Below are 27,291 nucleotides of genomic sequence, written 5' to 3'. Positions count from 1 at the left end.
ATAACTTGTCTAAAAGGTTTTAATATGAAGTATAGAAATATTTATGAATAAATGAAGCCTCATGGAAAAGAAAATAATCTACCATGATACTGAAAACCATCAGATCATAGTTTTTTTAAGACATGGTAGAGTCCTCAGCTAGCATGGCACATCAAATCACACAAAATATTAGCTCTGCAAGAGGTTAGTAATCCTCCAGTGGCAAAATGTCAGGTGAAGGGATCTGATTTTCTGAGTCTTCTCTGTCTGATCTTGGATGTCCCACGGTCCATCATAAGAGTAAGCAGCACATGATAACCTGACATACAGACTCTACAAAAATGGTAATAATTTGATATCCTTTCAAACTAAGGACATGATGAATTTTCTTTGCTTCTGTCTTCATATTAAAAACACCTTTATATGGGCAAGGCATAGCATGGGTGGATTTTGGGTAAAAGAGTAACAATAGGGTCTTCATCTCTAAAGACATTTTGTGAGATGACTATATGTCTGACAAGATGTACTGCCTTGTTTTAATTCCAGTGACTAAAAGCTTCTTGCTTAAATTTATTTGCAAACAGCTGCAAGGTTCAGCATGTGAGGAAAAGAATGTCATGGATGAGTATTCTGGGCTGGCTGCCCAAAACTTGTTATGATTATTATACATCCCGCACATGGTATGTGACAGTTTTCCCATCTCCATCCATGAATCTTTGTATAAAAGGAGGGCTGAAAGGTCTGTCTTGAAGTATAATTATGCAATCCCAGGGTAAATAACAAAAAGGCAACAACAAAATTAGTAACTGATAGAAATATGAAATGAGTTCTTTTTTCCTGAAGAACTATGAAGCTCACTATAATAATCAAGCTAGAAAAATTCAAAATTCTGAAAACAAATCCAGTGGTTAGCAACTATTAAAATACAAAGCTGAGAGAAAACCTGAAACATTTTCACTCTCACTTCAGAAGACATCAAAATCCTGAGCTCTCAGAATGGAATACATTACCTTGTTAACATTACTAAATGCATTCCACTTGGGTATATTATTTGCAAGGACCAAGACTTTTTTGATTTTTTATTCTTTGTCATAATCCTCCTAGTGTTTTCAAATGCTCCACTTTTAAGGCTTCTGCAAACTGTCACATTTAGTGTTCATTGACAACTGTATTATTCATATTTATGCTACTTCTTTCAGTGTTTCTGCTGCTGCCTGCACAGTGAAGGCTGCAATGGAAATCTGCCTCTTCACTTCTTCCCAGGCTTCATGTTGATCAGCTTTGCTTTCAATATCAAACATGGCATCATAGATTCCTGGGAAGGATTCTCCTGCATATTTGTTGTGGCTGCTTGGAGCAAAGATAACATGTCTGTGGGGAAGTTGAGGGAAAAAAAATAACAGTATTATGCATTAGGAAAATAAAACATACTATTTTATGGATAAAACTAGTCTGTTTCTATACCAGCTGTAAACTCTTGACACTGAAGATGTAAATAAATAAGATTATTGCAGCAATAGTAGCTAAAGTCCATGAAGCAAGAAAATAACATAAGCTACATTAAGCCATATGAATTCCACAGCCTTTTAGCTACTTGAGATAAAGTTAACTAAAGTATTTTCCTTTCCCTCAACTTAGATGAAATTAAAAGATTTTTAAAAAGCCAACTTTTTTCTCAGAGCTATACAGTCTCCATCAGATACAGGCAGGCTTTGAGGTAGGAAAGACTTTTAACAAGAGACTCTGTTCTCAGTAGATTTTAACCATGAGCTATGAGAGGTACAAAGATTGTAGATCTTAATTTCTCCTTCTGCAGTTAGTTTTTAGTGGAGAGATTACTGTTCTTAATTATGCAGACTGGTAAAAGGACCAAAAAGCTAGACTTAATTCACTGCCTCTTAAATAAGATTTACTTCTTGAACTGGATGAGAGGACCACTGAATTCCTTCCCAGCTGTTTCAGTACTGCTCTCCACACTACATTTGCTACCATGACTGTGCTCTTAAAATTATTTAAATTGTAGGTACTTCAATTATACTCTATTTCACTTTCAAATAATAAGAAAAACTTCCTGAAGTCCCTACAACAAAAATTACTTAAAATGACTCCAGGGCGAAACTTTTACATCTGTTTAGAAGTCACATGAAACCAAGAGGAATTATCTGAATGGGCTTCCTACAAGACTCTTCCTCATTCTGTAGAGTGTGTCACACTGAAGTTTCCCCCAATGTCGTTTCCCCTTTTCAGTCTTATTCCTCCTGTCTCATCTACTTTTAGTGTGGTGAATAAAATCATTGTAACTCCATTTAGAGACCTGTAAATCTTAAAGGAATTCTCATAGCATACTCCATGAGAAAAGTAAGCCTTTCTCACCTATAGAATGGCCTGCCAGGTAATCCAAGAGGGTCGATGAAAGCCCTTTCTAGAAACATGAGCTGATCATTTAGTGATCTGACAGCAAGCAGGCTAAAAAAAAAAAAAAGGCAATATGTTGAATACATTAACTACAGTGTGTTTGACCTACTCTTATCCTGGCATACACACTGGTATTTATGAAGGACAGCAGATCTGTGATGTTGAACTTTAAGTGTAGCCCACAAAAGATAGCCCGTGTCAGCCAACCTGCACAACAGAATTATGCTGATCTATCCTGTGACAGGGTCTGGTTCGTAACTGGAAGGTCTCTTAAAGCTGTTTTTAAAGGCCAAGTGATAGTGTTGAAGAAGACAGCATTTCAGGTATTTTGTCTCATGTTGCCTCTTATTCCTTTATTTCCTTTTCATGAGGATGCTTAGGCAGAGCATTCTCTTCTTTTTTACAACAGTTTTCTAAGGAACCTCTTTTCCACAAAGCCAGCCAGCCACAAACTACTTCAATAAAGTTGCATTTCTTTTTATGTAAAATCACAACATCTCAGAAAAAGGAACCCTGTGATGGTACAATCATCTTTTGAGCCATCTGAGATTGAGTTTTTCTGATGGTAGATTTTAAATTCCCTAGAGCATAGACCATCTGTGTCTGTGTGCTTTGAATAGCCCTGAGCATACTGTCGATGCTTAACAAATAAAAGAACTGAGAAGAAGGTTATACAGAGTATATGTGGGCTTGGTGGTTTACATCCAAAGTAACTTGTAGACCTTCAAAGGCATTCAACAATAAAAAATGTTAAAATTTATATCACAGTAAACCTGGATTAATTGTACTATCACTAAGGAAATTGCTTCAAGTTTACAGTGGTGCAAGCAGAGACTGAAACTGGTTGGTTGAATTAAAGCATAGATTTTGGCCATCCATCAATAAAGCCATTTTGAAAATGTCACATACATGTCATACGTCATAAATGTTGTCTTTTGCATAAGAGGTTACTGTTATCTCCTTTATCTGAAAGTTGCTGCCATTAAAAAGATGGCTTTTATTCTCAGTTAGTGTTCCCTAAGGGTAGGCATATGGCTAAATTAGATTCTTCCCAAGAAATGGAACATACATATATGTATATACAAAAGGAAGTTTGGCTTGTCATTCTGGGCATGGCCTACAAAGAATACATTAAGAATTAAGTCAGGTGCAAACTAGGCCTTTTGGCATAGGTGGTGCATAGAATTTCTTGAAAGCTCATCAAAACGCTTGCCACAACTGCAGCTTCATTTTTTTTCTTTTTTTCAATTAAGTGGCACCAAGTCAAGACTAAGCCCTCTTGAGCACAGAGAACTACATGGAGTATTTGACTGGAAGAAAAAATGAGTTAAACTTACTTGTTGGTATCTATTTGTTGCAGTCTCTCATGAAAGCTAGCAGCAAGTTCTGTAAAATTCTTCACAGCTGAAAACAGAGCATCTGGAGGGAGCAGGAAGAAAGCATTTAACTTCAGATTCTGAAGATATCATTTAACAAATCAAATTCTTCAATTAAAGCTTTATCTTCCACTGTGATCATGATCATGAACTGTTAAAAGTCTCACTTAAGGAGTCTCACTGAAGGAAAAGAAGGTGACCCCATATTCCTACATTAAAAATATGTAATTCTGTGTGAAAACCTCTCTTAGAAACAATAGAAATAAGTATTTTTGTGAATATTGTTTACTATTTGCTACTTGAAGAATATACAGAAATATCAAAAACTGGATCATGGAATGAGAACCAGACTGTGTAGATTTTATAAATCCCAGCAACCTGTGTGTTACTGTTACATCCCTCCACACAGAGTTTTGAGAAAGACTGAGAACATGCGTGTGTGTCCATACGCATGCACGTGTACCTGATCTTGGTCATTAGCAGCCAAATCCTAAACTGAATACTCTATAATGTTGCTAATTAAAAAAACGCTTCTCAGGCACAGAATTACCCAACACTATAAGCTGCAAAGCTGTGTGATTTTTTTTTTTTAAGGAAACATGGCAATGATATATTGTTGTCAACACTGGCAAATTATACGCAGGTCAAAACACATGCAACTATCAGTGTTAGCTCTATTTAGTGGTGGCATAGTCCCTACGTAGGCATTCTAGTGACCAAATAATTCCCATCTCAAATTAATGGAGGGTGTTGCTCTTGTTTTATTTACTGTTCATACAGCACCAGGTAAATACCAGGTTGTGACTAAGACATCCATTAATATAAGGCACTGTTAGCATTAACAGAGGAAGGATGTGATGAAAGACTGTACGTACCAAAGGATACATTGTATGTTGCCAGCTCCTCTTCATGATTCCTTGACAAATTATAGATGATGTGAGCATAGCTGCTCACAGCTGAGGCATAATCTCTACAGTCAAAAGGAAGCACAACAGAGTCGGCCAATTCGAACACCAGCCCTCCCCGTACCTGAGCTACTGTCAGATGATTCTTGAAAGTGGGATCATAAAACTGCTCCACAATTTCATAGGTTTCATAGACACTGTGGTAAACTGGATAGCTGCTGTATTTTTCTACGTTCTGGAACAGAAGAAACCAAACCAAAACAAAACCATTCTTCAGCTATGAATATTTCAGTGTGGCTTGAAAACCTTTGCTGTGGGATTCAAGGCACAGTAAAGTTTATGTGTTCAGGTCATGCTAATCCTATGTAGTCACTATAGACAGTCGAAGGAGAAAAACTGGTCAGTGGTGGTTCTCTTAGACATTAACCTATGATGAGATGAATGGTCATTTGGAGAAATCTCTCTCCACTGACCACATACACAGCCCAAAGAAGGTAGCTAAGCACAGACACGTAACTCTCAGTTGGCTAAATCCAGGTGAGATTGGACTTCCTCTCTTGCTGGATTCAACGATCATTTGTGTCTTTGGATATTTCTTCCTTTTCAGAGGAAATGACCGCACTGAATAGTTTGCTCCTTCAACATTTCTCAGTTAATCTCTTCTCACAGTAAGCTCCAGAGCCCAACCCATATTTTCAATAAAATACAAACCATTTTGAACTCAAAGCTTTGTAAAGTGTTACAAATCATTCAAAAGTCACCATAAGCTACTCAGAAGCCTTCATCAACCATAGATAATTTTGAGCACATTCATTAGTCCTGAGCAAAAGTCCTTTTATCTGATTAACACCAAGTTAATCATTCTTATTTATTACATATTTGTGTTGAGGTAGCACATACAATTGTAGTAATTAACACCACTCTGACACACTGAACTGAACTATCCTAAAAAGCTGGAAGTCTAAAAGGGTCCTTTACAGGTGATGTTATTCAGGCAGTTACAAGGGAAACCAAACTCCAAAGACACAGACTTACCCAATTTTTACTGTAACGTGCTCTGCCTGAAGCGATGCCAAGACGTTGAAAAAAGGCTTCAAAGTCATTGCCAGAACCCAGTTTATTTATTCTTTAAAGAAAGAGGAAAATGTCTTGAGTGACAATACTTAAAGTATAATTTTAGTTTGCTTTCAAGTATACCATGGCAGTTATTTATTCAGCAGTCAGTCACTACACACTACACAGTCTTTTCCTAGGGTGCTCTTTTTAGTCAATACACCATGAACTGCCTCTGACTCCTACATTACCTGCACCTCATCAGTTGCATTCTCAGAGGGGCAGTCTCCTTTCTCCAGGCCAGAGACACCCAGTTCTCAGGAGGAGAATTCACCTCACTGTCGTTTATCACTGACAAGAACCAATGACCTTCCTTCTGCTGAACTTCCACTATCCCAAGCTCTCAACTCAGAGAAATCACAGCAGTACCAGCATGGCTTCATGAAATAATATCAGTTTTTGAGATTCTGTAGAAACACCCTGGTAAATTTGAAGGACAATTTTGCAAAATCCTGCCTGGTGTGCTCCCCAGCCACCTGAACTCAGAGGCCTTCTGGGAGACAGGAAAAAAGTGCAAAGGAAAGCTGTTGAGTTAACATCTTGTGCACCTGCCACTGGCTTGTGCATACTACCATTATTTGTCTAAATCTCTATAAACTTTCATATATAAAGCCTCCTGTTCATCTACAAAGGCATGTTCACAAAACTGTGTTACAATAGGGTATCAGCTGCAATCATTGCAACTCTGAAATTTATACCAGCTGAGAATCATACCATTTCTTTTCAGCACTCAGCATTTCATAGGAGTATTTCTTTAAAACCCACAATCCACAAGTTATAATAATGTTTGGTATATAATTTGTTTCCTTTTTTCACTGACCTGGGGACCTCTTTATATTCACTTGATGGATTTTTTTTATACCAGCTCTCATAAAGAGATTTTCCTTCAAACCCGTCATCAGGACTTGGTATCTAGAAAAAGACAAAAAGTACAATTTTAAATGTTACCAAGCAACCTGTTATCACACCAAGCCTATGGCTTAGGGCAATGAGCAAATCATCTTAAGTCCCTCAACCTTTCTGCATTTCCATTTTAACACTTCAAATGCATAGCATTTTCCAGAAAAATAGTTTATTTGCTAAAAAGTAGGTAACTTTAGAGGGAAGAAAACACAAGGAAAGCAAAACATTTCAAGTCAATATTTACATTCTGATATTTCTTTATGAGATTTTCAGCCATTTAATTTAAATATTCAGCAGAGAAACCTCTTAACAAAACCAAAACAATCTGCTTTCCTTTGGCAGGAAATTTCAATTTTATCTTACTTAAATCCAGAACTGTTTCTACCTTGTTTCAATTCACAAAAAATATGTTTATGGATGCAGAAGCACCTTAGAAGGGCTAAGTGCACAGTACCTGGTGTTTATGTCATCATAGCTGCTAGAGGGGCATACAAATCATGATCATTCTAAAGTTCATTCCTATCACTGGCTAATTTGCAGGTAACTGAGCAGCTTAAACACTGTGGATGTTTTTTCATCTTTATATTGATGGACTGCTGAGGTTTTACTATTTTGAATCTATTAAAGATTATTAATATACATTCTATTATTAATATACCTATCTTCTATCTAAGAATTACTCCATAATAGGAATCAAATTAAAACTAATTTATTTGGGTTTTTGTCCATGAAGGAACTTGTTCATAGAACAGAATTATCACCATGAAGACTTTTAACCACAGATTAACTTTGGATGGGACCACATGGGACGTGCTTCGTGATCAGCATTCTCTTCAGACATCAGCCACCAACAAGCTGTGGTTACATGCATTCATCAGCCTTTGCTTCCCAGCTCGAAGAAGGGTTACACAAGCATTTTTACTGGTATTTAGGTCAACATTTTAATGACAGCTCTTTGGTGTCCAAACTGAGGCTCTGCTGACCTGATTTCCTGACAGTTCTGAACACCTTCACTTAGCACAGGTTACCATGGGAACTGCAGGTGATCAACTCTTCTGGAGTTCAGGACAGAAATATCTTTATCTGGGTACCTACTTTTAACAGAGTTACATTTTATTTGCTGTCTTTTAATTGCCAGAAAATTGCTATACTGATTTACTACTTTTCCTTTACTTTTGCACCAGTCTAATGCCAGCCTCCAAGTGATAATAAATTATCAACCCAAGAAAAGACAGATGACTGAATACATAAAGCAGATCACAGAATACACACAGTAGTTGAATATACATTACATTGGCATCTAAAACATACACAAAAACTAATTAAATGTTCATTGTTTGATACAGTTGAAAGGAAAAAAAACCCTCAGAAATAAAATGCCAGCCTCTAAGACCCACTCCCAGAGCAAGGAACATCTTACATCTAGGATGTTGTGGCTATTTCCTGAGAAAGGTCCCTACCTCTTAATTTCGTGTTCCACACGAATGTGTGAGAGCATCATGGTCAGAGACAATGAATTACTAACAGGGTACACTGAAGCTGAGCACATTGACCAAACCTGTCACATCACACAAAAGCAACATGGTAGCCACCCTACTTTCTTCCCCTGCCTAAAGGGAGTCAGAGTCTCCCACCACCATGGGCATTCTAGTAGTTGATCTGGGCAGCCAGGTTTGTGCTTGTTTCTGTCCTCTAGTTCACAGCATTCCCTTATTCTTTTGTTCTTAGAAGTAATGCTTTCACAGGAGGAGTGGAAAAATCCCCTAATCCTGAATAGCTAATAATTTAAAGGTATAAGCTTGGAATCCCCTTATCCCTCCTGGGAAAAAAACTCCAGTTCCTTAGCTATTGACCTAGAAGGGGTACTGCAGTCAGAAAATAAAGATCTCACACCATATTTTACAGACAGAGCCCCATCAAGTAAGTGAGCACTGAACATACTGGCTAAAAGTTTCAAGTGATATTACCTTTTTAGTCAGACTGTACACCAGACTGTACATCAGTGGTGTGCAATCCACTCTCAGTGTGTAGTTTCCTGAAAAAACATGAAAAGCTATTTATTTGAAGAAGGAAGTTCCCTCAGCTGAAATTTCATGCCATTGTTTAGTAAAAAGAAAGGGATTAAGGAGCTACACTCTTTATAAGAAGCAAGCTGACAAGAGCCTTCCTGTGATCTTCTCAGTGCATTTTTGTTGGCTGGGATAAACTACAGCCCAGCTTTTGAAGCAAGTCTTAAGGGCTTTTCTTATGCCCCATGATTATTATGCATGTTATAAGAGAAAAAGCTGACTCTAAAGCCACAGAACTCATGGCATAACACTTCCTGCCTCTCCTATGACCTCCCAAATAGTGTAGCTACTGTAAAGGACTTTTTCCCTGACACAACAGGAATATCTGAAGGATACTTTACGATTCCAGGTCACAGTTTCTTCCCATATCCATTTCTGAATTAATGCAACAAAAATTATCACACTTAAGGTCTTATAAATCTCCCAGCCAAAATCCCTCCCAGTCATACCATCACTATTCCTGTAAAACACAAGTCAAATCCATGTACCTTCGACGGAAGAATCTGCATTGATATAAGCCACTCCCCGTGCTTGCAATACTTTGGCATTTTCCTGTGAGAAAGAGAAAAAGGAAGAAAATGCTGATAAACTTTTTTTCCCTCAGAACTACTTTCCCATTCACGAAAGAAACAGATGTTTCAAAGATATACTGCAGGGAGCTAGAGATTCTTGGTAGTTCAAAAGGAAACTCAAGGGAGAGAGAGAATGTGGTGTATGAGGAAAAGAGGGGGAGGGAGGGAAGAAGTGCTGCTTTCTAGTGCAGATTTCTCAAAGAGCAGCTACCATGGAAATTTCTTTTTGAACACTATTGGTTTACCTCAGCCCACTCTGTTGATCCTAACAAGCCAAATTCCTCTGCATCCCAGCTTGCAAATATCACTGTTCTCCTTGGTCTCCATCCTGCAGTGAGAGACCATGAAAATTGTATTACAAAAATAAAGGATGCTTGTTACATGACTAATGTGAAAACATATGGCATTTTTGGGGGGCTCATCTTTTACCATGATCTGTGGGGAATGAGATATTTATAAGGAACTTTAGCATCAACTTCAGTAACTTAAGAAATTTAAGAAATGATTTGTTGTTGTGGCAATCTCACCTCTACTTCAATATTGTGCCAAATAATGTATTCCTTTGCATCTCTGACCTTTAAATGCAAGAAAATTTTCTAGAATCTAAAACTGATCAAGGAAAAATAATGTGCTGTGCACAAATTCTTGAAAGAAGGCTTTTCTAATCCTATTGGTCGGTTCTGTTTAGTATACACTGTATACCAGTGTCTACTCTGACTGAAAAGTGGCATATTTTCATATCTATTACAGAAATTCTTAGACCTGTCTTTCAAATGACAGATTTCAAAACCTAAGAGATTCCCTGTAACTTTGACAGATCACCTTCAAAAGAAGTCCTCCATTCAATTTAAACTCAGGCCAAATGGAACAGGCTCTATTGCCCTTCTGCTGTGTCTCAGCCCAAAGTTTTCTTTGAAGCTACAGGAACTTTTTCATCTTTTACTCCCTTTCTTTTTTAACTTTTAATTTTTTTCCCATTTGCATTCCAGAGACAGCTTCCCCTGATATTCAGTTACCAGGAGGAAATGGAAATAACACTAAATGTCAATAGGTTTTATGTGTAATAGGCAGGCAAAGAACACTTCTCTAGCATAGTATTTATGTCAGAGCTTCTCTCCATTAAATGTCAGATAGGGAGACAGCATTTGCTCTGACAGGAACAGAAACTTGGTGCAGTTGACATTTGTTCCTATTCTGATGCAACTAGGCATGAGGTATTTTTAACCACTACCTCCTACTACGTTTGCACAGCTCATTTTCTGCATTACACTGACATCCTTCACTTATTCTTGAGTATGCCTCCCAGCAACAGTCAAGTGCTGAAAAGGCTCTCAGTGTTGCCCTGATGAAGCCTTTATCAGTCTACCACCGTGTCACCTTTATAACACCACTGACATATCCAGTCTGACCAGCCTCAAATACACAGTAGTCAATTGTACCTAAATGCTGTGTTTATTTCAGCATCCCCCATTGTGTGTTTTGTTTCCCTCTAGGTGTACTATCTCTTGAGCAGAAGTACTTCACATGTACCAAGGTGCACAGCAGTGTGTTTATTCAAGACATCAGTGAAATAACACATTTTTAATTTCAAGCATATATTTAAATCTCACAGAAATCAATGGGCACAGCTGAGAGCAGCTACTTTGATGTGCTTTATTCTTTCATTACATTACCTTTCTCTTTCAGTTTTCCAAAGCTCCTCACAATCTCGTGAACCACAGCTGCCCCACTCTGAGGATCAATGCCACCAAATACCCATGAGTCACGGTGGCCTCCCAGGATGACATACCTGTCTAGAGAAATTAATTTTGGAGGTTTGCTTAGGAAAACTTTTTCCTGACATAGAGACGTTAACTTGAAGTAATTTCTAATTTTCCACGTATGTATCAGGCAACAGAGATTAAAAGTTTATAAAATACAGGATAGAAAGGTAAAAAAAGTTTTAAATTTCTGAAGACATTTCTCTGTATTTTCGGTCAGTGCTGAAGAATTTGTCAAACCCAATAACTGGATCCTACACGACTTAAAACCTCAAACTCTGTATTGTTACTTCTATTATTAAACATACTACAGGTTTACTCTAAAGATACAAGCATCTTTCCATACTTCACAATAGTATGTTTCACGGAGAAGCTGACACACTAATTGTATCTGTACAGCACACAAATTCACAACATTAGGGTGTGCTGAATGCAGTATTTCTCTCTGGATCTATATAATCAATCACAAAAAGTGTTGTCCAAATCATGGCAGAGATACGATTATTGAGATAAAATTCAGACTAGGTCTCTGTTCTACTATAATATGGTTAATAGTTGTGGTTTAGGCAAAAGGAAAGTGCTGCAGTTAGAAGATAAAAGTTGTTATCATCATTCATAGGGGTGTCTATATATCTGGTTTTTTGGAGTATAAAATCACACTGGTTACAAGAGACTGTAAGACAGACAAAAAGTCAATTGTGGTGGATCTAGTGTCTTCCAATGGAATGCAAAATCCATTGCCATGTTTATTAAGGAACAATATCCACTTAAGAATATTCTTTCAATTGCAAAGTTACTTGCCTGAAGACAAGTATTTCCATCTTGGTTATGACTCCCCTTTGAAAATTAGCATTTACAGTGAAAGTACTGACATACCCTGAACCATATGAAAGCCAGTGCAATAAATATTTCAACACCAAAGATCATGCAGTGCAGTATTTCAGAGAAAACTATATTCCTCATGTCCCCCTTCTAACCATGAAGGTCACTGCTCACTCACATTATGCTGAAGGCAAATGGTTTTACCTGGTTCCACCATGCCTCTGATGGTACCAATCACATTGTAAATCCTTCTTACTTCATTGTTGTTATGAATGTGCATTTTCACCTTTCTAGTGTATTGGGAAGAAAATACAAAGAGAAAATCCACCAGATTAGATAATCAAACATCTTGACGCCTTTCAAAAGTGTACAAAATAAATGATAAGGAAAGCATTTTGACCAAATTTATCTCCTATTAAACCAAAGTAAATCTGAAAATATTACAGTGTAGTTTTTTCTGGATTCATACTTGTGCAAATGAGAATAGCATTTAGCCCACGACAGCTACGTAATATTTCTGATGTCAACAATATTTATATAGATAACGGGATCAGAACTCCAAAGATCTTTTGCTAGCAGCTACTTTTTAAACAGTGCAAGAAAAATGGAAAGCATCTAATGTTAAAAAGGTAAATAGTTCTAATTTTCTCCAGTTTGGTGCAAATCAGAACTGACTCCATGTCCCGGTTTCACCCCAGCCAGCATCCAAGCCCCACACAGCCACTTGCTCACCCCCTCACCAGCAGCGAGAGAATCAGAAGGGTAAAAGGTAGAAAACTCATGGGTTGAGATAAAGACAATTTTATACATAAAGCAAAAGCCATGCACACAAGCAGACCAAAACAGGGAACTAATTCACTGTTTCCCATGAGCAGGCCGGTGTTCAGCCATCTCTAAAAGAGCAGAACCCCATCATGTGTAATGGTTACTTGGGAAGACAAACACCATCGCTCCAGATGTCTCCCTTTCCTCCTTCTTTCCCCCACTTTATGTAGTGAGCATGATGTCATATGGTCTGGAACATCCCTTTGGGCAGTTGGGGTAGCTTCTCCTGGCTGTGTCTCCTCCCAGCCACCCCCAACATCCTTGCCAGTGTGGCAGCACAAAAAGCAGAAAAGGCCTTGGCTCTGCGTAAGCCCTGCTCAGCAATAACAAAAACATCTCTGTATTATCAACCCTGTGTTCATGACCAACGAAAAACAGGCTCATACCAGCCACCAGTGAAGAAAATAAACTCTACCCCAGCCAAAACAAGAACACTCCAGCACAATCAATACTACTGCAGCATCTCAGGCAGCAGAAAATCAGACAACCTGAGGTGCATCAAGAGATTTTTTCTATAACATCAAGAGTTGTTTATCTGTGCCACAGCTGAAGGTGTAACAACTCAGCCCCAAGGGTTCATATAAAGTTCAAAAAGTATGAACAATTGAATATGAAGTTAAACAGTTCATATGAAGTCAGTACATTGCACTCAGACAACATTGAAACACATAGACTTTAGTCCTAAACTGTAATTACTAATTCAGTTTAAAAACAATCTGAAGCAATAAATTGACATTGTAGTTTAAGCTCTTTTTCTGGAAAACCTGATGACTGGAAAAACTGCTTATATAAAGCAGTTTAATATTGCTTTATATAAGTCAATAGCTAAGACAAGAAGCTAGACTCACATGAATTTAAAAAAGACAACAAAAATTAAAAAAAAAATCACTAATTCACTCTCAACAAATAGTTTTTCAAAGGTTAGATTCTTGTCAAATGAAACTGGTTCAGGACTAGCTGGAAACTAAAGAAGTAGGTCATATCCATAAAATCAAGACATAGTGTACTAATTCTTTGCACTGAGCGTATCTGAGCCAAGGAAATAGCCAAAATTAAAGGAGTTATGTAAATAAAGCCAGCTACTCTATCTTTGGTCAAATTTTATTGCTCTACCTTTTTTTCCTCTATCCCAAGCACACTCTCCTTAGGAAACAAAACTGACCTCGTAGAATAATTTCCTGCGAAACCAGGACCAACGTTGTAAGATACATTCAAACTTCCTTTCCAGCTACTATGAGGTGGTGCCTCTCCTCCCATATTACTGTTATGGAAAAAAAAGAAATCATTATTAGCTACAGACACCTTAGAACAGCACCAAACTCAAATGAGGAACCAGAAACCACACTTTGCTAGGTCCCATGCACACACAAACCAGTGCTGGTCTTTGTTTTAGACAATTTATACTACAAGCTTTGGCAGGAAAATAGTCTGGAGTTTTAGGTACACTAATACTAGTAAACTAACACAAAGCAATAATCCTGAGCATAGAGATTAGCTTGGAATGGCCTACAGCTACCCTGGGAAACAGTGGTGGCCTCAAAAGGTCTTGCATATAAACTGCCTCTTCTAAATGGTCCCTGGAACATTCTACTGCCTTGGATTGCATTTGCATTTGAATTAGCAGAGAGCAATTTGGCCTATTCCAACTCTTCAACAGCACAGGCAATTGTTTTCTGGTGCCTGTCCTTGCACACTGTTTAATCTCATAGCATAGACAGTCGATGGGTGTCAAAGATGGCTAAAGTGGAGAAACATGATCAGTCCAAGTCACCCTTTCTTGTTCCATTGTCAAAAGTGATATGTTTTTCCTGTTAAGACAACTGGAAATGCAGTAATTCAGTGGATTGCAATCACCCAGACTTATTCCCCTGAAGGATTTATATTTTTGACATGAACTTCTGAGATACAAAGAAGGTATGCTGGATTTTCTGGCTCTCAGGAAGCAAAATACATTTATTGTAAATGAAAGCATGTCTTCTACTTTAAATGAATACTCAGTCAAGCTTTATTCCACAGAACACTTCAACAAGTCTTCAGGCCCTTACTAAATTTTTTATATAAAAATATGATAGCAGCAATAACAAGAAGCTATGACTTCTCAAGACAAAAGTGAAAACAATGACCCAGTATTTTTAAAGGATTTAGGTTTCATTTATAATTATTAAAATCAAGTTCTAGTATTATTTACCACTTATTAAACAGAAATGTCTGGCTACATCTTATTTATACATAAATCTGCTCTATCACTACTAATAGGCAGTGGATAAAAGAGGTTTTTAACCTATACCTTTATAGACATCACAGTTATCCTGGTAACAGTGATGACTAGAAAGTTTTAAACAAAAGACAATTTGTAGATGTATTAGTCCATAAAAGTTTGGGAGGAAATAGGAAAAACAGTAGAACAGTGTTAATGAACATCAGGTATGCAAAAACAGCAAAGACAGTAAAATCCTGCCTCACATGAAAATAAATAGCTTCAACACTGTAAGGGAAATTTGCATAGAGGACCAACAGATTTTATTTTTTATGACTTAGTATTCAAATAGAGGCATCCGACAGAGCAGAATGATAGCTCATGTGATTTAGGCATAAAATTCCTATACAAACACTTACCAGGGTTATGTTCATTTACTGCCCTAAACACTTATCCATCATACTGTTGCCAACCCTGGCATTTCCTGCTCTGCATCTCTACATTTGATACAGATGATTTCTACTACATTTTTTAGGGGAATGATACATGTATGTCAACTCAATCACATCATAGGTTTTTTTTAGAGAACTTATTTGGCTTGTTAAAACCATTATGAATTTGACTGCTGTCCACTGGCAAGCTGGTAGCCTGCCTCCATGCCACTTGCATGTTTAGCAAGCACACTTACTTACATGTAGTTGTCTATTCAATCCCCTGTCACACTCCCAGTTTCCTCAGTGGCCTCACTAGCATCATTTCATATTTAAACAACATAATACACCTGATTAGAGAGAGAATACACCTTCCTTTAACAGCGAACAGGACAGATATTGTCTCATCAAACATTCATGGCAACTGTTTCCCAGGACAAATGAATGACTTCATCTGTGGTCTTTTTTACATGACAGGTATCATGCCAGCCTCAATGGCATGATAAGCAAAAATGTTTGCTTTTATTCACACTGAGAGGTACTTAGTAATTCCAATATACTTGACTGACCAAGATGTATTACAAATGATCCTTTCAACTCTGAACATACCTGGTATGTAACAATAGGTACCACACTTACCTCCTAATGAGGAACAAACATATTATTTCAACGGCTACAGGAGAAGCACAGTACAAAAGTCTTTTTACTCTCTTTTCAAATACTCCCATAACTTCCAAAAAAACAATCTGCTAAAAATTCCTCATGCCCCCCATGCACTTACCGCAGTAATAACTCTGCATCATGATAGCCAATAGGATGAACCGGAATTTTTGGGAGCCCTACACCGCTGGCTTTGTCTAATCGGTATGTGTATTCTGAAAGCAAACAACAGATATTTGTATATTTACAAGTCTCAGAAGGAAGCTGCACAATTCATAGCACAGTCCTAACACTGGAGTCAGGAATAATCATTTCATTTTCCTGGAAGCTGAGCTGACATCTTCCCAGTGATCTTATTCTTTGTGCTTTATCAATGTGTTTTCAGAGAGACACTAATGAAGGTTCTCCTATAGTGTCTACAGTCATGCATTTAAAGATGGCTGGAAATTTTAAAATTATTTGTTCCTTTTTTGTGTTGAAATACTTTTACATAGAAATATTTCTCTTCTTGACAAAGAAGTTCAGACTAAGCTACACAGAAAGAACTAGAACAAAGAGGGAGCCCATAGTCTGATGCTTGGAACATTCAGCTGGGAACTAAAAAAAATTTGTCAGTGGAGAAAGAGATGCAGATAAAATCTTATACACTGGACTGCTGAATATTCTGGATTGTTGTTTTTGTGTACAAAACAAAATCTAGATTTTGTTCTGACAAAGCTCAAATACAAATAATTTTTTTTAAACAAATAAGAATCTTACTCTTCATGATGTGGACAAAAGCGTATATGGAAGAGTTTCCTCCTTAATACAACATTTACAGGGACCCTTTGTGTGAGAGATAGGGATTCGTCTGTGAGACCACTGACTCTAGCATGAGGAACCAGAAATTTTCTTCCTGGTCTGTTCTGGCATGCTGCTGTTTTGAACATGTATCTCCTTCCAGCTCAAGTTCTGCTGCCTAGAGGCAACACTGCCCCTCACTTAGGGACTACTTTTCTTGAGGTGACTGCCTCTCTCAGATATGCTGGCCCAAGTGCTGGCATAGATAGTTCTTAATGAATTTCAGTCAAAATTATCTGGTTCAGTTGCTAAATGAAACAGCTTAGGCACAGCTCAAGCAGCTGAGGAAGCCTAAGGTGAAGGTGGTGAATACAGATCAGCACTCTAGGGCTCCCCCTAATATCCCCTCGCTTTCTCTCATGCACCATTTACAGAAGTGGCCCACTGCAGTGAAACCTGAAGCTGCCTCTTTTAGCAACAAAGACTAAGAAAAAAGTGTGTTGTTACAAGGGAGAAAACATCCCCACCCCCTGCCCTTTCCTGATACCAGACCCTCAGAGAATGCCTTCTCTAGAGTCACTCACCTTTTGCAGGATAACCTGGTGTCAGAGGGTCCCCTGCCCCATTCAGGTTTAATACATTCCCACGCTGGGCTCCTCCACCTGGAAGGTTCCAGCCATTTGGATAAGGATCTACTCCAGGTGCGCAGTAGTCAGCAGGGTCAGAGTACAGAATAATTCCCTTGGCACCCGCCAATTCAGCATTCTTCACCTGCAAAGTACATCTCCTGTCTCTATCCAGTCCTTTACAGCTTGACCCCAGAGTCCAAGGGGCAAAAGAAAGTATAAATTACAATGATGTTTTTCTCAGGGTCTTTTACAGTGCTTGGGATAAGTAAGGAGCCCATAACTGTCTCATAATTTCCTGAAAAATATATATGCAGATATCAGGTTTCATATGAAAGTCAAAGGTCTGCTGTTGCTTTGACTTTTAGTTGGGAGATAACAACAGTGGCATGGAAAACATCCTCCACAGTATTGCTGCATAACCTGAGTTTTCATTCAGTCATCCAGATCAATACAATCAGCTGACTATTGAAATGTACACACTATGAACAGAAAAAACTGTATCACATTAATGCAACAGTATCTTTCAGGCAGTCTTGTACTTACCTTATTTACCTAAATGATTCCTGAATGTATCTCAGGGTTCAGACTACGCAGGAAGATTGGAGAGCTTGAAACTGCCTTTGGCTGTTTCTTTCTTTGTGAACAAGATTAACTGCAGAGAGCCCATATTTTAGGCTTATTGTGGCAGAAGGACTGACCTGGATGCTGTTTTAAAAGTGTTCATGTGTGACTTTATTATTGTACAATATATGTCATTCTGACATCCCAATCTGGTTTGCTACTAGATATGAAAGTGATGGATAGTGACTGAGTGACAACTAATCCTCAACAGTTTTAAATTTGGGTACTTTAACTCAGAAATATCATAGCTTTTTTTCCTTTTCTTTTTTTTTTTTTTTTTTTAAAGGAAATGCAGTACTTGCCTTCATCCTCCATCCTATTTTTGCACACCATTAGGAAGTTGAAAAACTTTCTGTACAGTCCTCCAGATTTTATACAGGCTACCAAATTCTTCAGTATATAAGCAGTCATTAGAAATACTACTGTAAGAATTAAGATATCCCTTTGTGTCAACAAGGGCATATAATTTCCAAATCACAGGAAAACTGCCTCTCTAGATAGTAGCAACTCTAAAGTATTGGTGTTTCATTTTAAGAAAAGATTCACAGACAATAAAACCTTTGTCAATTTTTAAGTCTTTTCCATTCAGATAGTATCTTTAGGAGTGGTAAACAATTAAGTGAAAATATTATCTGACCCAGAATATGAGTTATATACCACTTTTCACTGGTGAAAATGATATATTTGTAAACCAGTGAGTTATCTATTTAAAAGCTTCACACAAGATTAATCAACAGCATATAATAAGAATTGGCATTCCAGTGAATTCCATGCTTGATACCCCCTTAGGTGACTGACAAATACAAATCACAGACCTGCTTAAATTAGGGTCAAACTAGTTGTTGTACAAGAGCCAAACACACTTAAAATAGACTGTCTTCTTACATCTCTGTTGAGAAACAACTTGAGTGTATGCCTGAAGTATGTACAGGATTATGTCCTTTCCTGTTAGGTCATGGAAATCTGCCTAAAACTGTAGTTTAAAAATAAATTTATATGACGGGGACGTTGAATAAACAAATACAGAATTTAAAATAACCTCCATATAGTTATAGTCTCTGTCTGGTGTACAGAACCATTATAAAGAAACACAACATTGACCTGGTAAAGAACAGCTGAACCAATAGGGAAGAATGATCTAGTTCAGAATTAAGTGTATGACACTCTATTAATGATGTTTTGGAACAATTTATAGAATGCAAGTGAATATTAAAATATGGAACATTTTCCAACTGATTTACTTTTATCCTAGAAATGTATTACATATTTATGAAATGTACATTTGACAAGCTCTACTAAAGAATCATTTTTGAACGCAGGGTCTATGAAAACTCAGTTACTCTCTAATCTCCAGAACAGCTTAGGGAAGTGTTTCAGTCTCTTGAAAATGCTGAAGAGCAGAACAGTTGAAGTGGGAATAACACTGAGAAGGGCAGTAACATTTTTATACACAGGGATTACCTTATTTCCTCTGAAGATCTTCCCATATCTGGCAATAACAATCTTTCCTGTACAGTTAATTCCCATTACACGTTCTAACGTAAAGAAGTCCTCGGTGCGGCCATAATTCACATACACCAACTCACCCTGAGAGAAGGAGGCAGGATTTGAAACAATGTCAAAGAGCATGTTGAAAGGAGGATGTGATCTAGTAGGATAACAACCTGGGAACAATGATCTCTGAGACTGGCTGCAGTATGAGTCCTTTGATTGTAAAGCAATTACGTAGACAAGTGACTTTTAGTGAATCCTGCAATCCAAAGCTGCCAGACTTTGTGCAAAACAGAGAATGTTCACATATGACTTCTGTATCAGAAACTTAAAGTAAGTGCTCAGATAGCATTTGCTTCTCTTTGTAGTCTGCTTAAGCTGGAGTCAGTCTTGGATAGCTGTAAGTATGTTGGACGCAGACACCACAGTAAATTTCAGTTGTATTTTATGCAGTGCAGTTCACAGCTTGTTTAATAGAATGGTTTTTAACATAAAATTCTTGGCCTGCAAGGACTCAGAAGAGCCTTGGCCCCATTGGGTATTCCTGCTGAGGAGCTTTATACATGCTCCTCCTGTGCTGTTTGCAGTACAGATGCAGACAACAGCTCACTGGAGAATGCTATTGCTAATAGCCCTAGCTAAGTACCTGGAGGTCTTGTCAAGCTATTATTTTGTAATAAGGTGAAAATCAGCATCATATTTTGAGAAGACAATCTGTCTTTAGGTATTGTTTTCATTGGTTACAAGGTTCTTATATTTAATTAAAATAAAACAAATTCCTAAAGAAGGACGCTAAAGCTTTTTAAACTTGTTTTCATTATTTCCCACATCTCATCACTTACTCTCTCCACAAACCAAATAAAGCAGTGATGTTATTCTGTCTTTCTTTGGTGATATATTATGACAAAAGGTCAAACCCCATGAATTTTATCTTACTATGCTCCAAAATTCCCACTGCAATTCTTGAAACACTCAAAACTCTTATGTCCCAGGGTACAGATTCTGTACCGGTTCTTCAGCTGGTTTTCTGCCTGGTTCTCCAGCTTTCTTTTGAGTATCTGAGGCAAATGAATACAGTATACCTTTTGTTTTCTGGACTTGAACAGCTTATTAACAAACTTCACAAAGTACATGACTGATATAATACTCAGCTGTGTGAACAGAAGCATTAGCAGAGCCTGGACCAGATGACTTCACAGGGTTCTGCCAACTTAAATTATTCTACATACAGACAGGAAAGATATTGCGAAAAACACCAAGAAATTCTAATCTTACAAAACATTAATTGAAACCACTAATGATCATAGACCAGAAAACTCCTGTTTCACAGGCTAGCTTTATCAAAGAAAGTCCATCAGCTGGTACCATATTTATAACAAGACATGAAGGATTAGCATTAAATTCAGATCACAGCAACACTTTCATCGCCACCAATAGCTTTTCAAGCATACTCAACACATACTCAACTCAACATACTCAATACTTGCCCAATGTGAGCCTTGGGCAAGAAGCATTTTGAAAAGTGAGACTGTTCATTTGGCTGTGTAAATGTAACAGTCTATTTGTCCACCAAGAAGGGAAACAATGGTGCATAGTTACAGAAATGTCTGGGGAAATTTACAGCAGCTGGTATTAAAGATTTATTGCCATATCTTTTAAGGAAAAGAAAAAATAAAATCCAGTTCTGACTCAAACTAGAGAAAAAAATCAAAGATATGTATGACTGCTCAATTTGAACATTGCTTCATCACAATAATCCCAAGAATATCAGAGCTAGGTCACTTTTCCTGCTGGGGGTAAGTTGGGTTTTGAACTAAAGCCTAAGGAATTTCACATTATTCTGTATTGCTCTCTGATATTCTGTGCTATGCTACAGTACACTGTGGTATTCCATCTTTTCTATTACTATTATTTCTATTTCTGCCTCTGCTTCTTTTCCTACTTCTGTTACTACTTCAATTCCTACTACGTTACCTTACCTCAGGCATTCCTTGGGCTGAAAAGGCACTGTAGGGCGGCACCACATCTCTAACAGCCTCATATCCTGGAGGAGGAGGCTCAGACAATGATGTGTTGAAAATCTGATGGGAAAGGAGAAAAGGAATAAGGTAAACAAGGCAATATGAAAAATAAGTACTTTCTGTTCACAAGCACATTTCACAAGCTTTTGCAAACTAAAGGACTCTAGTTTTAGAATTCTACAAAAGAAGTGGCCAAAACTTCAGCAAGCACTGGGCATCCTTTACAGTAGGCATGCTCAGTGTGTGAACACAAATTCCATCTCCACTCTTCACAGAGAATCCTGCATAAATGAACACAGGGTTCCCTGAAGTGGTCTCAGTACAGCAGATAAAAGCAGGTTAGATCACAGTGGTAAAACTGCTTGCATTCTGCTCATCCCTGAAGCTTCTACATGCACTAGAGCTAGCATGTAATGAACTCATGCCCCTTGTGATAGCACACCTCAAGGCCTAAACTCTGATCTTCCAGAAACTGAATTTAGCAGAATCATCAATACTGTACAACAAATCAGTGCAAAGAATGGTGCTGACCATGGTTTCTTTCCTCTTTCTAAATAATGGAGTGATTTTCAAACAATTGAATTACGTGGAGTAATTCACTTACATAATTGTCCTTTAATCCACATGTCAGGATGCTGTATGAATCAGGGTAAATACTAGTATTCTTAGCACATATATTATGAAACAAAGATGCAAAATATAAAAGCAAACTGGAATCCCTGATTTCCATGAACTTTGCATCAGGCCCAAAACCATTAAGTGAACAGAGGACAGTTTTCCCTCACAGCCTTCCCAGGTGTATGAAGGTGATTTTGTTCCCTGGTTGGAAAAATTATGGATTTTGTACCTCATTGCCATGCTCATCAATTATTGAGATGTAGTTGGGCTTAGTGTCATTAGGGTAAGAGAGCAAGACATCATAATGAACCAACTGAACCGAATCCAAACCAAATTTCTTCCATTCAGCTTGGACTTGCTGTGCCAGATGCATATTTTCCTTTGTTCCCGCTAGGTGAGGGAGCTGTGTAAAATTGCTAGAGAAAAGGAAGAAATGAGCAGGGTCAGGCATTGAAGGGTCAGGCATAATCAGAACTCCTCTTAGACTAGCTGGAAACAAACATCATAGAAATGATCAGATATACTCAGGCTAAATAAGGACCAAGACTTCTCTGCATCTATGAGTTTTCTGTTGAGGTGAAGGGTTTCAGGCTGTCCTGATCTAGCACAGGTATTTTTATCTTCCTTGCAGCATGGTTTAGCAAGAATGGTGTGATGACACCAGCTATGGGGTGTTGTCCTTTTTTTACTGCTTGTCTTGTGAGCAGCAGTAGGCGTATGCACAATTAGACTTTATCACTGTGAAATGATAAAAGAATTGAGTAAAATTATCTTAGTGTATTCAATTTAGAAAAGTGCATAATTACTCTGATACTTACTTGCAATTAACTAGATATTCTCCTTGGATCCCACTATTTTAATTAATTTTGGCACAAATAGTGATTTATTTAAAGGTTCACTCCTAGTGTGTCTTGTTGGTAAGTAAAAGAGAGTGAGTTTTGAGTACTGTATAAACAAGGAAAAGAAAAACTCAACAGTTTGTGACTTAAAAGTCATGCCAGCATGAATAACAAACAGCAAAAGAGAACATAAATAGTGAACAGCCCATTGTCTGAAAAAAAAAAAATTGTCCAGACCATTGTGAAAGCCCAGTGGTGAAGCCAGCTGAAAAAACCCTCAGTTGAATGAGGCTGTCATCATGATGTCCTCATTCTATCATATGACCATGCCATAAACATGCCACAGCAGCATGTGTGGCACCAGCTGGTGTTAATGCAGGAAATTGTATCTTCGATTACGAAAGGGTGTGAGATTAGGAAAAACTTAAATTCTTGAGTTCAAATAAGACCAAAGCCATCAAAGAAAGCACTTGGAAAGAACTATACATAGTATAGTATAGTATAGGTTGTAAGGGATCTACAACATTCATCTAGCCCCACTGCCTGACCAATTCAGGGCTGACCAAGTTAAAACATGTTCTTAAGAGCATTGTCCAAATGCCTCTTGAACACTGACAGGCTTGGGCCATTGACCACCTCTCTAGAATGCCTGTTTCCAGTCTGAACACCCTCTTGGTAAAGAAATGCTTCCTCATGTCCAGTCTGAAGCTTCTCTGGTGCAGCTTTGAACTATTCCTATGCATCCTACCACTGGATACCAGGGAGAAAAAATGAGCACCTCTCTTGCCATGTCCCCTCCTGAGGAAGCTGTAGGGAGCAATGAGGTTGTCCCTCAGCCTCCTTTTCTCCAAACTAGACAAAGTCCTTGGCAGCCAAATGCTGCTGTATAAAATCACATTCCTCTGATCATGCCAACATCTAATACTGTACTAAAGTCACTGTTTTAGTGACAGCATTGTCTTCTGGATGACATATACTGAACCAAGACCACACTTATGTGTTATTGTGAGTGAAAATGGCTGTTTTCTGTATGAGTTTAAGTTTTCTGTAAGTGTTTAAGTGTCACATTTTCATTAAAAGCTGATTTGTGCAATAACACTTTCCTCTATTACATTCCCATTTAACTGAACACTGTGTTTTTCTTCATTTTCTCTTCTAATCTGACTGCCTGTGATGGTAGTTCTGAGGAGTGACTAAACATCTGCCTTATTTCACTGCAGGTCTGGCCACATGACAGTTAATGAGGTACAATGTTTTCTGTTTATGTACAGACAGGGAGTTTAGAGGGCAGGAAGGTCTTTTCACAGAGCTATTTAACAACAGTTGACTTTGCAGGAGCCAAAACACAGGTTAAGACTCTAAAAACTCCTAAATCTTTGGTTTTGAATGTGTATGTTATAGTCCAGTACATGACTGCTATGTCGTAAAGAGACCATACTTTCCAGGTAATTTTTTTGCAATAGTTCATGGCAAATGCACTTAGAATGAAAGCAGTGGGATTGCCACAATCTTATAAACTGAAAAAGGTCTTTTAGTAATTTAGTTTTGCATAACTCCATGTTATGTAATCAGACTGGGAGTATGAGGCAAATCCAAATTTGTTGATTATTCCTACAATAGCTGATGCTCTTTCTTTACACTGAAACTAAATTCCTGTCAATAAACTATGACTTGTGGTCTATTATTGACTGGAGTAAATACAAGTTTTAACAAATACTACACTCTCTTAAGAGAAAAAGAATCCATTTACAAGATCCCTAAAACAAACAAATCAAGTACAAGTTTTAACAAATACTACATTCTCTTAAGAGAAAAATAATCCATTTATAAGATCCCTAAAACAAACAGATCAAGTACTTGCAGTTAAAGCTTCTAAGTTACTAAAATACCGAAATTTATTGCATTAAATTCTAATAGACTTTAAAATATCTATATTGTCATGTTCCATTGTTTTGAATTGTTTGAAGCATGGCCAGCAAGTTGAGAGAGGTGATTCTGCCCCTCTACTCTGCTTCATGAGAGCCCACCTGCAGTGCTGTGCTCAGCTCTGAGGCCCAGCATTAATAAGGACAAGGACTTGATGGAACAAGTCCCAGACGAGGCCATGAAAATGATCAGAGGGCTGGGGCATCTCTCCTGAGAAGAAAGGCTGAGAGACCTGGGGCCACTCAGCCTGGAGAAGGCTCCAAGACCTTACAGCACCTTCCAATACCTAAAGGGGGCTTACAAGAAGGCTGGAGAGGGACATTTTTCAAGGGCATGTAGTGATACGAAAAGGGATAATGGCTTTAAACTGTCAGAGGGCAGGTTTAGATTAGATATCAGGAAGAAGTTCTTCACTGTGAGGATGGTGAGGCACTGGAAAAGGTTGCCCAGAGAAGCTGTGAATGCCCCATCCCTGCAAGTGTTCAAGGCCAGGTTGGAGAGAGCTCTGAGCAACATGGTCTAGTGGAAAGTGTGCCTGCCCATGGCACGGGTGTTGAAACTAGAGGATTTTTAGGGTCCCTTCCAACATAACCCATTCTACAATTCTGTGATCCTTGGGCTGGTTCCCACTTGATTATTTTTTTCTTGTCTGAACTGATTGTCTACACACTGCTTACTAAAGAAAGTGTTTGATGTTTTCAGCTTTCATCTCAGCCATGAATGCTGTCCTCATCTCCCCATGAGTACGCAGAGATGTCTTCTTTTCTGTAGGTTTTGCAAACCAGCCTGTACAACACATAAAAATACAACAGTAAAAACATCAGAGCAATATTCTCATGACACACACCACTTCTCTTTGGTCTCCCCACAAGGTTTGCACTGTTTTACATTTACAACTGTTTTTATTTCAGCACATACAAGCAACCATAACCTAATGTGTTAATCCCACAAATGGTAAGAGAACTTATTTGCCTAGGTAGATGTTGAGTGATATAAAATACTATATTCTTATATATTTATATACTCTCTCTCTATATATTTATTCACCTGTTATTTTCCTGTAGATGCTAAGCAGACTTATCTATCTTCCTTGAGCGCCAGAACATCATGCTGTCAGTCATATAGTTACCTCCATAATAAGGCAGCAGCTTTATAAAAATGCACAGACACACAGGCACACTTTGTAAGGAACAGATGTCTTTTAACTCCTTTCTCACTCTCTGGTCTGTCTGGCTCTTATTCTGGAATCATTCCCTTACTGAGCAAGCACTATCAGAGTAAGTGATGAGAGGAACACCTGGCTAGAAAGAGAAGTGTTCCTGACATCTGTTTTTAAGTCAGACTGGACACATTCAGAGCTTACGCAGCAGCAGCTACATGGGTAGTGGGAATGAGAGAACCAGTGGATTGAAGAGGGTAACAAGCTGGCACCAATGAGGCAATGGTCACGGGCACAGTGAAAGGCTCTACATGAGAGAGGAATTCAGTCGGGACTTCCCAATGGCACCAATCCCAAGTACATACCGAATGGCATTGCAAAATACAAGTGCCTCTTTTGTTTTCCTTCCTCCCCTAAGCTCATCCTGATTCATACGTGGAACCAAAAGAAAGGTAGAGAGGGGGAATCTCTCGAGACAGCAATCCTCAGTCCTGTCTGCTTGGGACGAGGAGTAGGTGAGACATTGAATTAAAGACTATTTCTCCCCTCCTGTCCGTGCCCCGCCAGCCTCAGGTTTTCTGGCTGGGGCTGAGGCTGTTTCAAGGCAGCAGGGTCGAGGGGTATGTCTTTTGTCCCCTCCTCACAAACCCAGCGCCCCTTTCTTTTGCCCACAGCATTATTTTATTTCTCTTCACTTTAACAAAAAGTAAATAGAAAAACAAGGCAAAGACACAAAAACCCCTTCTTCTGCGGAGGAGCTGGATATCCCAGAGAGGGTAACTGACTGTACCTGCCCGGTGTGAAGGGAGGGAAGCAGGGAGGGTGGTATCGGCCGGCTGAGCACGGACTCACCTCAGGCACCCTTGGCACAAATTCCCGGGCGCTGGAAACCCGCCCGCTTCTCCCCCCACCCCGGCCCTTCCTCGGCCCGGCTCCGAGCCACGTCCCCCGGCTGGACGAGCCCCGATGCGAAGGAGGGTTAGTCTGCACTGTACCGATGAGGAACCCGAGGAGGAAGAGCCCCGCCGCTGTGCCCAGGACGACAGCCCAGAAGCGGCCGCTGGCTGCCCTGGGGCCGGCCGGCTCCGAGCGGGCTCCGAGCGATGTCCACATGGCTGCCGGCCCGGCAGCCTCACGACTCGCTGTGCCCCGCCGGCTCCCGCCTCGGCGCGGCCGGGAG

The 27,291-nt window shown here is 38.7% G+C and overlaps 1 protein-coding gene across 3 annotated transcripts; it reads right to left on the bottom strand.

Moving 5' to 3' along the window:
* Positions 1-27,291, bottom strand: FOLH1B (folate hydrolase 1B). 3 transcript variants are annotated; one of them, XM_032099128.1, is made up of 19 exons: positions 27,107-27,291; positions 25,630-25,738; positions 22,417-22,603; positions 21,528-21,629; positions 19,519-19,644; positions 17,392-17,578; positions 16,149-16,242; positions 13,902-14,000; positions 12,119-12,204; positions 11,006-11,125; positions 9,578-9,660; positions 9,249-9,312; positions 8,659-8,726; positions 6,609-6,700; positions 5,711-5,801; positions 4,646-4,910; positions 3,732-3,813; positions 2,353-2,445; positions 1-1,350 (listed from the first exon to the last, which is right to left on the bottom strand). In XM_032099128.1, exons 1-19 carry the CDS (start codon positions 27,222-27,224, stop codon positions 1,161-1,163), a joined length of 2,256 nt encoding a protein of 751 aa, XP_031955019.1. In that variant the 5' UTR covers positions 27,225-27,291; the 3' UTR covers positions 1-1,160. The 3 variants fall into 3 exon arrangements, 2 of the variants coding, with proteins under 2 accessions (XP_031955019.1, XP_031955020.1); XM_032099129.1 differs by lacking the exon at positions 27,107-27,291 and adding an exon at positions 26,000-26,967; XR_004238179.1 differs by lacking the exon at positions 1-1,350 and having other exon boundaries at positions 2,357-2,445; positions 4,800-4,910.

This window comes from Corvus moneduloides, chromosome 2 (assembly GCF_009650955.1).
Source record: "Corvus moneduloides isolate bCorMon1 chromosome 2, bCorMon1.pri, whole genome shotgun sequence".
In the NCBI taxonomy this organism is placed as follows: domain Eukaryota; kingdom Metazoa; phylum Chordata; class Aves; order Passeriformes; family Corvidae; genus Corvus; species Corvus moneduloides.
The sequence above is the reverse complement of the archived record's forward strand: the minus strand, read 5'-3'. Positions and strand labels throughout refer to the sequence as shown.

What these genes read in the sequence shown, in the direction of transcription:
- FOLH1B (XM_032099128.1), bottom strand. Translation starts at nt 27,224, where the DNA reads ATGTGGACATCGCTCGGAGCCCGCTCGGAGCCGGCCGGCCCCAGGGCA. An exon ending in AACATCAAACACTTTCTTTA is followed by an intron (nt 22,604 to 25,629) that starts GTAAGCAGTGTG and finishes CCTTTTCTCTAG; the next exon opens with CAATTTTACACAGCTCCCTC. An exon ending in CCTGGCAGGCCATTCTATAG is followed by an intron (nt 1,351 to 2,352) that starts GTGAGAAAGGCT and finishes ACTTCCCCACAG; the next exon opens with ACATGTTATCTTTGCTCCAA.